The sequence below is a fragment of the Rhamphochromis longiceps genome, linkage group LG17, assembly GCF_057381845.1.
Source record: "Rhamphochromis longiceps isolate RC_006_pf linkage group LG17, R_longiceps_female_GT1.1, whole genome shotgun sequence".
NCBI lineage: Eukaryota > Metazoa > Chordata > Actinopteri > Cichliformes > Cichlidae > Rhamphochromis > Rhamphochromis longiceps.
This window is the reverse complement of record NC_140573.1, coordinates 2,068,212-2,078,820: the sequence shown is the minus strand read 5'-3', so window position 1 is coordinate 2,078,820 and position 10,609 is coordinate 2,068,212. Positions and strand designations below refer to the sequence as shown.

The 10,609-nt window shown below is 46.3% G+C and overlaps 1 protein-coding gene across 1 annotated transcript; it reads left to right on the top strand.

The window, feature by feature from the left end:
* Positions 1 to 3,993: 3,993 nt before the first annotated feature.
* Positions 3,994 to 10,187, top strand: net1 (neuroepithelial cell transforming 1). The gene is made up of 9 exons (XM_085386926.1): positions 3,994 to 4,275; positions 6,533 to 6,640; positions 6,738 to 6,902; positions 7,107 to 7,169; positions 7,395 to 7,568; positions 7,668 to 7,925; positions 8,011 to 8,181; positions 8,326 to 8,512; positions 8,599 to 10,187. Exons 1-9 carry the CDS (start codon positions 4,183 to 4,185, stop codon positions 9,027 to 9,029), a joined length of 1,650 nt encoding a protein of 549 aa, XP_085243052.1. The 5' UTR covers positions 3,994 to 4,182; the 3' UTR covers positions 9,030 to 10,187.
* The last annotated feature ends 422 nt before the right edge of the window (positions 10,188 to 10,609 follow it).

Genomic DNA, 10,609 nt, shown 5'->3' with positions numbered 1-10,609 from the left:
TAGACTTTCTGTCCTCAGAGCTGACACGTCTAAGATAAATAGTATTCAAGGGGTATGTTTACAACAGACGCAGTTGTCACTATTATAGATCAATTTTAATTCAAATTGTCTCAATGTCAGTCGCCTCAAAGTGCTTTACACTGTAAGGTAAAGACCTACAATAATACCGAGAAAACCCCAACAATCAGTTGACCCCCTATGAGTTGGCGACAGTGGGGAGGAAGAACACCTTTGTCACAGAAATGGAAGAAGTTCATTTCAGTGAATACTTCCATGGCATGTTTTTGATATCAGGCTATTAAATGAAGCCATGTGGGTCTGGATCTGGATGCCTGGCTAAGTTTACGGCGTTTCTTCGTCTCACTCCAAACGCTCTGACAGCAACAGGTGCTGGCTTTTCACCGTCTACAGCTTTTCTCTGATCAAAGCTGATGTGCCCACTGTGACGTCCTGTGTTGGTTTTGAATTCTGTGCTTGAAAACCTTTAACTGTAGCCTGTGACCTACCTATGTACAAACGACAGTGTGGCCAGTCATTAGCTAAAGCTAGCAAGACTGTATAGGTGCAATGAACAAGACAGGATTAGGATTAGACTAACAAAATACTGAGTTTAATTTGACCAGAACTGAAAGGCAAACCTCTTGGATGGTCTGAACCATGCAGAAGGTCAAGTTATTGACTTTTAAAAAATGCTCCAGAGGTCTAGTCAACGAATCCAATTAGTGGAGGCGAGGATTAGAGGACAGAGAGCTGCCACTCTCGGCTGCAAGTTGCAGCACCAGTAACCTTTACTTTGAGAAGCATCCAGTTATAATGACAAAGGAAACGTCTCTTTATAATGTTTGACATGGGATTATATTGGCTTGCAGAATTGCATGGGGACAATTGCACGTACCACATCTCATCATTTCTGCTTGGAGTCCACCTCGAGGACATGATTGGATAGTTACATCCAATATGTATCTATATGTATCTATATGTATATATATATATATATATATGTACAATATTGGCACAGTTATCCGCATTCACCCTCTAAGGATGGACTACTTTAGCCTGAGTGGTCCCATGGAGACATGAAATCTCTAAAAGATGAGCAACAACACATCGCTTTCAACATCAATCAAAACATGTTTCAAGTAGTTTGAGCTATCGGGGTTTAAAATAGAGTCCCAGCATTTTTGTGGCATCATTGAAAACAGGCAGCAGAATCGTGTGATGACTTTACATAATTAATGTGTTGACTGTGTTAAAGGACTGGACAAAACGTCCTCTGTGTTTAACTAAAGCTTCAGCTGAAAAATAGGTCTGCACTGGAACTGTAAACACTCTTTCTTCAGTGAGTTATCTGCAGGTTTCTAAAACTATAAGGATACTTTACATAAAAACCCCCAAAAACTGTAGTTTAGTCAAGTCAAGTGGCTTTATTGTCATTCCAACCACGTGCAGTGGTACAGTGCACAGTGGAAGGAGACAGACCCTGGTGCTACATGTGACAGACAGTCTACACAGGACTGCATAAAGTGTGCAAAAACTGCAAAAAACAAAAACAAAGACAGCGCAACAGAAAAGCACTGAGCACTGGAATGGACAGAAGCATGTACGGTCATTTTCCATGTAGGGAATACATTTTAGGGGGATGTGTTCATGCCTCCAGTTTGCCACAGAATCAGAAACACTCGCTTTCTATTCCATCAGCAGAGGGCAGCAGCACCTTCCCCCTGTTCTCTTCTTACTTTGAATCACTCAGCAGTATTTCTGTGCCTGGAGCTTCCTGCTTTATGCCTTTCTGCAAGCTGTAATTAGGCTCTATGTGCTCTGCACTCACAGCTGCTGATGTGAAGTACAGGTTGAGCTCAGCCTCTTGAGGCCTCGGGGTTGTCTGTCCCTGGCACGACATAGGTTAGACAAAGGTGAAAGTGTGCAGAGCGGTGCATTACACACGCTACTGCACAACTCGGCGGGCTGCGCTCAGACAGGTTTTGGGAGTCACCACTGTACTCCAGCTGCAGCTCAGTCTGGTGTTGTTTTTACGGGGTCTGGACCAGACGTTCAGCTGATTCAGCCGAGGTCTCCCCGTAAGAGTGAGTAACAGCAGGACTGCACAGTGTCTACCACAGGCACACAGACTACACACAGACAGGTTTTATTAGAGCCTGCGTGACTCTTCTGTCTGCATAGTTTTCTCTGTGCTTTGCCATATAAACTATATGTGACAGTATAAACTCTCATTTTTAGCCTGAGACTGAAGTTACTCGGTACATGCTCATACTCCTCTTTGGTTGGAGGATCATCAGACTTCTGACTGCTGCGTCAACAAACCCAAAGACCAAGTGTTAACATCTCGACACCCCCATCAGGAGCATGCATGAAGCTTGTGGCTGGTTTCACACCTCTGTGTTGACCCAGGCGGATGAACAGAGTCCATTTGGGCAGGAAAACACAGGCTTCACAAGGTTGTCCTTCAGCCGTGTTCGCCTGTCGGATAAAATGTCCGTTTTCGATGTGCACATATGCATGAAAAGAGCCACGTGTTTGGCTTCTGCTTAGTTCTTTTGTCCTTACTGAAACTGGCAGCATGTTGCCACCCCCTCCCTTAATTAGAGCAATCAACATATGAGCTGCAGCGGTCCCCTGCCCCCACCCCCACCCCAGTGCTGCTCAATATCCCGGTTTCAGTTCAAACATCTGGCTGAGTGTGTCACAATGCTCCCTGCTGTTGATATGCAAATTGACCATCTCCTCAGTCCCAGTTCAGCTGATGAGACTGATAGGAAGACTTTCAAGCCAGAAGCAGAAACCACTGCCCCCATAATAGTTTGTTGATTGAAATCCATTAATCAAACCAAATCAATTAGTTTCAGCTTTTGTGGCACTTGATGGAAAGCTGAGTACGACCAAGCGTACGACCTTTTAATGTTTTTAATGACTTGATTAAGACTTTAATTAAAACATTCCTGTGACATTGAAACTGTAACTAAAACAGTGTTTATACTCTTTGATTTAGTGACGCAAACTAGCTACATGTGACACTTCTGAAAGCTAAATTTGATTCTTTTTAGGTTTTAATGTTTCCATTTATAATAATTAGCACTGAGAACTGTGATTGTCATGGTTTCTGTCAGTTAGGAGCAATGGTTGATATTTAAAATAACACGGATTCCAATGTTTTATCTTTTTACTGTCATTCTCTCTCTGTGCAGTAGAATCATAAATCTTTATCATAGAAAGTTACTGTTTTAGTCTTTCAGCCCTTCATCAAACTGTCTTCACATGATAAGAGCCTCTGTCCTGTAGATGACTGAAGGTAAGGAGCTCAAGACTGATGGGATAACATGAAAAAATCAGCCTGTTTCCTGCCTCTGGCCCTTATCTTGATGAATTTGGTAAAAAGAAACAATGCCTCAGAGTATCCATCAGTTATTCAGCTAACGTATGTGCAGAACAGTGTAATTAATGAGCCCTGCTGCACAGATCGTGTCTCTCTTGGACATATTTTCTACTATTCGGTTAACTTTGGATTTAAAAGTAAAATCAGAAATCTGAACTAAATGTAGAAGAATGTAACAAATGGTTTGTCACTAGGTACCTTTATGATTAAGTAATGCTATTATGGGATCTACAGATGTAGCAAATCGTGGATCGGTAAACATATTGATAAACTATACAGCTGTAAATACTTTCCAGAAATGTGTCTTTAATTCAACGAATTCAGGCTCCATTGACTGAATTACAGAAACTAGCCCGTAGTATGGACCTGCTGTGTGTCCACCACACTTAGCAGTAACGTTTGCCCATCATTTTTACATTTCATAGTAATATTTGGACTCGATAGAGCAGCAAAGCATGCGGGCAGCTATTTGTCTGCACTGAGTAGGAGCTGTTCAAAGGCATTCTGTTTCCTCAGGTAGACCCGTCCCTCTGTCCCTCCTCGGGACTCCTCCCCTGCATATATAGTCCTCCCCTCCTGCTCTGCCTCAGACCAAAGTTTAGAGCTGAGTGCGAGGCAGAGTGAGGAGGGAGCCCCATGCCAGAAAAAGCCAAACAGGGGGAAGGTGTATCTGTTCCGTCTTTTTACGTGCTTATAACTCTTGATTTTCTGCCACCTTTTTTCTCTCTGGTGTGGATTACTTGAAGCCAACTCGTGAGGATTAAAAGGATACTGTGTTTCTACTGAAAGATATGGTGGCTTACGATGAAGTGGGTAGCTTGGTGCCTATCAAACGGACTCTGCAAGTGACAGACTGCCAGAACCAGGCCAACAAGGAGTTAGAGGTGAGATGGCTGAAACTTTACTCTGTAAATGTTTGACCAGAGCTGCTGGAAATGAAGTCATAGTGTGGTGTTAGGTATCACACTGTGAGTCAATCAGCACCTAACCCTGGTTTTTATCTCACGTATGTACACAGTGTGTGTGTGTGTGTGTGTGTGTGTGTGTGTGTGTGTGTGTGTGTGTGTGTGTGTGTGTGTGTGTGTGTGTGTGTGTGTGTGTGTGTGCACAGAGACTTTGACCTTTGTTCCAGGGCACTTGGGACAATGCTTAAGATACTGTCAAACCCTGAAAAGTTAATCATTGGACTACACTGCACCTTTTTAGTTGTGAACAGTAACGACCTCCCCCACGCACGGCTGTGTATTCCCCCTGCTCTCGTACGCACCCCAGCAGACACCTCAGTCTCAGTGGGAAATGGGGAGATCAGGTCCATAGTGAGCACACAGAAGAGTACAGGAACAGTGAGACAGCAGGGGGTAGGGTCTCAGTAAACAACCAAGCATTCAAAGGGTAATGCGTTTTACAATGAAAGCAGCAGATATCGTAGGAAACCCAGGTGCTGTCTGTGTATTTCCCTGTGGCTGTGTGGCTTCACTGACAGTAAATCTCTGCAAAAGACAAATCTGGAAACACTTCACGAATTGAGTCCTTTCTTTCAGTAGAACCCTGTATTTTCACTCTGTGCTGACTTTCTAAGTACCTCCGTCCTTTGATTTGTGCCTGTTCTTTTTTCCATCATTTTCTAAGCTGTAATCACAGGGACACATCTGGCACATGTGAGGTTACATCAAAGAGGAAGCACAGGGAGGGAGCTGAGAAAAGTTTGAGGTTGAAAGTTGAAGGAGGCTACATGTATATTATGTCTGGAGGGTTCGACTGACTGAGCCCAGATCTGAATGGTTTCCAGCCTGACTCGCTCTAATGCCACAGGACTGCCAGGAATAGCAGCATTCCCTGTTTAACTACTGATATACAAAGAGCAGGACGAGTGGCCTCTCATTATCCGCGTCCACAGCGCTTCATGGCCACTACGCTTTTCCACTATTTTCCCTCTGCCCCCCAAAAACACACCAAAAACTACTTGTTACCACTTATTTGTCCACAGATATGAACTGGTGATCACTTAGAGGGAGCCAAGTCTGGTAGCCACAGATAAGTTACAAAAAGAGGAAAGCAGTTGACATGTGGCCCCCGCCACTCGAGGGCTTGCTAAGTTCTCCGTGGAGAGTCTGACCGCAGCCACAGCAGACTGAGCTGTTCCACAGCTGCGTCCACAGAGACCGGAGCCTCAGTGGCTGTACTGTTTCCCACATTTGCTGAGCTGGGACAAAATCTCATTTGGTGTGCGTCAGGGAAACACAAGCGATGTGTTTTATCTTCAGAGGGCAAAACTGCATTACTGTCATGTTAAGATGTTACACTGCAGAAGAAAATGCAAATCGTGTGGAATTATAATCATTACCCTGCTGCTCTTTGATTCCTGTTTCTCCCAGCCTCGGGGCGGGTGAGGAGTTGTGTGTGTTTGGGGGGGTCACCTGCCCCAGGTGCAGTACTCTCTCACGCAAGGCTTGTTGAAGAGCGTGTTTCAACTCGCAGCCATAAATTGTGTGGTGTGCCCCATGCAGCGCTGCACTGCGTAAACACTTTGCTGTATTCCTGACTGCTGCTCCTTTTTCTTGCTCGTAGCAGCAGCACGCTGCCACGCAGCTCCATCCGTAAATCAGGAATCATTTACCCCAGTTTGAGCGATGCAGCAGATCCACTCTGTACTTGAGTTTTCGCTCTTGTCAGAGCAGATAGCAGCAGATTAGAGACACTGAACAGCTGAGAAGCACGGTCTCGTGCATTCCTGGCATTCCTCCAGACCCCCTTCCCCTCCAGATCAGCAGTGAGAGAGGGTCTTTGTGCTCAGTGGGCTGGCCTGGCTCAGGACTCTTCATATGATGGAGCCAACAGCTGCTGGAAGTGCTTCCTCCTCCTTAGTATCTCTGTCTGCCGCTCCGCCAGGCTGTCTGCCTGCGGCTTGACCTCGGCTCCAGCTGCTCGTCTTAAAGGAGGGACTAGAGTTCATAACCAGGATTTATGACGTGACTTGACGTGTTTTGTCACAAGGAAGTCTTTGCTGAGGTGTCACAGTTACTGATCGATTTGTTTTGATCTGCCTCTCTCGCACTTCAGACGTTCAGGGTTTTCAGACACGAGTTATGATAGAATAACTGCACGACTAACCTCCCCTTCTGTTTTTGCCTCCTTCTGCAGGAACCCAGCAACAAGCGCGTCCGTTCTCTCGGCAGGGTGACGTCGCTAGCCAACCTCATTTCTCCGGTAAAGAATGGGGCCGTCCGGCGCTTCGGCCAAACCATCCAGGTAAGCGCTCACGGCATCCAATGGAAACACAGCGCATTGGGGGGACAGGGACATCCCTTTCAACATGTCTAACATGTGGTGTTCTTTCTTTCTGAAGGCCTCTTTCCGGGGCGATGGCAAGTTGCCGGGCGTGCCCCAGAAGCCTTGCAGCAAGGCAGCGGCCCCCACACCACCTAAAAGGAGGAACAGCACCTTATGGTCCGAGACATTAGACATCCACCAGAAAGGAACTTTCTCCACCAAAGAGATCAAGCGGCAAGAGGTGAGTCCAGGAGTCCAGACAGGGATGAATTCTACATGCTTGCTAGACTAGTTCACACGTCTTTGTGTCAAATGGTTTAAATTGGACTAGAAGCCATTCAGCCATCTTGGCTAAGCTCACTATGGTTTAGGCTACGATGTAATGACAACCTGATTTACATGTTTACTAAAAAAACATCTGTCTGTGCCTTCTCCCATTCCTCAGGCCATATTTGAGCTGTTTCGTGGAGAACAGGATCTGATTGAGGACCTGCAGCTTGCACGCAAGGTTTGTAATTTTAAAAGCTCTGAGGCAGCGGGAGTACATATAAAGCAAACAGATTAAATCAGTCTGGCAGGCTTTGAATGCAGCGCAGCCAGGAGCTATAAAAAGACAGGGATTGTTCCTCTGTCTTTTTTTTTTTGTACCCCTAAAACTGTTGACCAAGATATTTTTAGTAGCCGCTCCCAAAGCTCTGCCCAGATATTACTGATCACTTTGCTCCATCCACAGGCGTACCACGACCCGATGCTGAAGCTGTCCATCATGTCGGAGGAGGAGCTTACTCACATTTTCGGCAACTTGGATGCCTACATCCCACTGCACGAGGACCTTCTGGCGCAGCTCTCCAAAGCCACGGGGCCAGACGGGACCGTGGGCCAGATTGGGCAAATTGTTATTAGCTGGGTAAGTGTCTTTGACTTTTTGAGCCATCAAAAGCTTTTACGCTAGTAAAACCGTATTTTGAATTAGCAGTTAGATAAAGAGTCCCTCCTTCCTTTGCAGCTGCCCAGGCTCAATGCCTACAAAGACTACTGCAGTAACCAGCTGGCAGCCAAGGCGCTGCTGGACCAGAAGAAGCAAGACCCACGTGTGCAGGACTTCCTGCAGCGGTGCCTCGAGTCACCTTTTAGTCGGAAACTGGACCTGTGGAGCTTCCTGGACATTCCCAGATCCCGCCTGGTCAAGTACCCCCTACTGCTCAAGGAAATCCTGAGACACACTCCAGCAGAACACCCCGATGCTGCCAGCCTGCAGGAAGCTGTAAGTCCAGGAGACAAACTGGTTCAACACACTGATCCATCATAGTGCCTCTCCCATGTAATAATTAGGCTGCTTGTGTGTTCAGATCACTGTCATCCAGGGAGTTTTGTCTGGCATCAACAAGAAGAAAGGGGAGTCCGAGTGCCAGTACTACATCGACAAGCTGGAGTATCTGGACGACAGGCAGAGGGACGCTCGCATCGAACGGTGCAAGAGTCTTCTGTGTCACGGGGAGCTGCGCAACAAGAGCGGCACGGTGAGCACAGCGCACACTTCCAAGTCGTCCTTCGGTGCTTCTCTTTGCATGTTAACACGAGGCTGCCGTCCCACATGAGGCGGGCTATGTGCTCAGATGATGCTCTGGTTTGAAAGTTTCTGTTTTTCCTGGAAATTCTTTCAGAAGCTGCACGTGTTCCTGTTCACCGACCTGCTGATCCTGACCCGCCCCGTCACCAGGAACGAGCGCCAGTGCTTCCAGGTGTACCGGCAGCCAATCGCAGTGCAGGATCTGGTGCTGGAGGACCTGCAAGATGGCGATGTCAGAATGGGCGGCTCTTTCAGAGGAGCCTTCAGCAATGCAGACAAAGGTAAGGCTCGTCCCAGAAAGTGTCCGCTAGTAGCCTGAGCAGCACTTTGCCCCCGTTCCTAATGACGCTCTCTGCTTTCTCTGCAGCCAAGAACATTTTCCGGGTACGTTCCCAAGACCCGAGCCAGGCACAGTCACACACTCTGCAGGTCAACGACGTCTTCCACAAGCAGCAGTGGCTCAACTGCCTCCGTAGTGCCATTGCCGTCCACCGGCCTCTGAGCGAGCCCTCCAGCCCCAGCCCGCCTACAGGCAGCGTCCATTCCAAGCGCCGCCCTTCCTCCGTTTCTGCCATCATCCACATGGAGGAAGCAGACGAGAACTACCCGCAGCCAGGCTCTCAGTCGGCCCCGGCCTCACTGTGCAACAGCCCCACCACGGCGTCCCCTTCGCCTCGCTCCCCGTCGTCGTCCACGACGTCCGTGTCATCGACGTCATCCTCACCCACGACACATAAAACCAAAAAGGACAAGAAGGCTCTGTGTTCTTTAGGGAAGAGAAAAGAGACGATGGTGTGAGGTGGAGCGTTGGTAGAGAACGTGAATGGACCTCTTTGTTTTTCCTGTACATAAAACCGCACAGCACATTTATGAGTGTCTGCGTGTTATTACAGCAGTGTTCTGTTACTGTCCTCCTTGGCAGCTATTTACCTTACTCCTCCATCCAAGTGCATCCCATAGAGACACAGTATTCTGGAGGGGGGTGCACGTGGTTCAGCTCTAAAAGGGAAGCATGACAAGAAGTAAACCCACGGTTCACACTCGGTGTGGCCAGTTTGCTGAGTTCTTGAAGAAAGAGTTGGTGCATCAGATCCTGTTTACTATAAAGTTCATATTTAAACATTCTTTTAGACCTTTCTTTGGGGGATAATACATTTTATATTTTCAGATCTATCCTAGTATTGTTTTAGGTATTGTAAAGCAGCAGAGTTTTAGCTGTTAGGGCAGGTTTTTGAACATTTGCCGATGTCAAGGTGAAAGACAAAAAGCCAAACCCCAAAAAGGTGAGGTGTACCACACAAACAGATTTCTGTCATAGTTGGGTTTTTAGACTGAGCAGAAGATGTCTTATTTTTATACATTCCTTAAATAACAGATGCTAGAAGCCAGACATTATTTTATTTTATTTACTACAGAGGCATTAATTTAATTCCAGAACAGATGATATGTCAGCAAAAAACCGTGATGAAATCATATCGCAGACGAGATGATGAGTTTTGTTTAAGACAAAATTTTGAACTGAGCCACGTTGGTTTCTTAAAAAGCTGATGCCTGAGAATGAGGCGGATCACTTTTCAGTGTAGGATCTTGCATGGAGCTTTAGTTGTGGACGCCGCTTGCACCTGAAGAGGCGGCATGATGTATGCAACTGTCCCGAGGGACGGGACTAAGCGACGATGAAAGTTGTTGAAGGCAGAAGAGAACGAAGACGAGAACGTTTAGGAAGTGAAACGCTCAGTGTGACATGTGTAACTCCCGTCATCTGCTCAGGTGGATGGGGAATGTTGCTCATGGATGGAAAGAAATGAAAGGAAACTGTACGTAGGGGAAGGCAGATGAGGAAGGATTGGGAAAGTGACTACAGGATTTGGCTGGTTGTTGAGATGAAAACGAGTGAAACGGCAATTTGATGTAATTAAAAGAACAATAAAGATCTGTGTAAGATTTGCAACTGAACCTTTGACTCCATGTCTTTATTATTCACTTTGTTTCAAACATGAACTCGTAGCTGGAGCTTTTAGGAAAAGCACTTATTCGCTTTCCTGCCAAGCTAGACAAGACGATAGAGCGCTTGGATCTGCTGCTAAATATAAAGCTATCCGATTGTTAAGTGATGACGTGACGAATCCTACTTCCGGGTCTAAAGTAGTCTGCGTTTAATATGGCTTTTGTGTTGTTAACATGTTTAATGTTTTGTATTTTCTTCTATTTAATCTCAAAAAGCTCCTAAAACAGTCAGTGATCGCTGTTGACCTCCCTCGGCTTTTATTACCGCTAATCATTTATTTAAGCTCAGTTTTTAAAACCTTAGGATGTAACTACAGCCCAGCCCATGCAGCAGTATATGAATGACTAACCTCGTATTGTGGATGGATTAT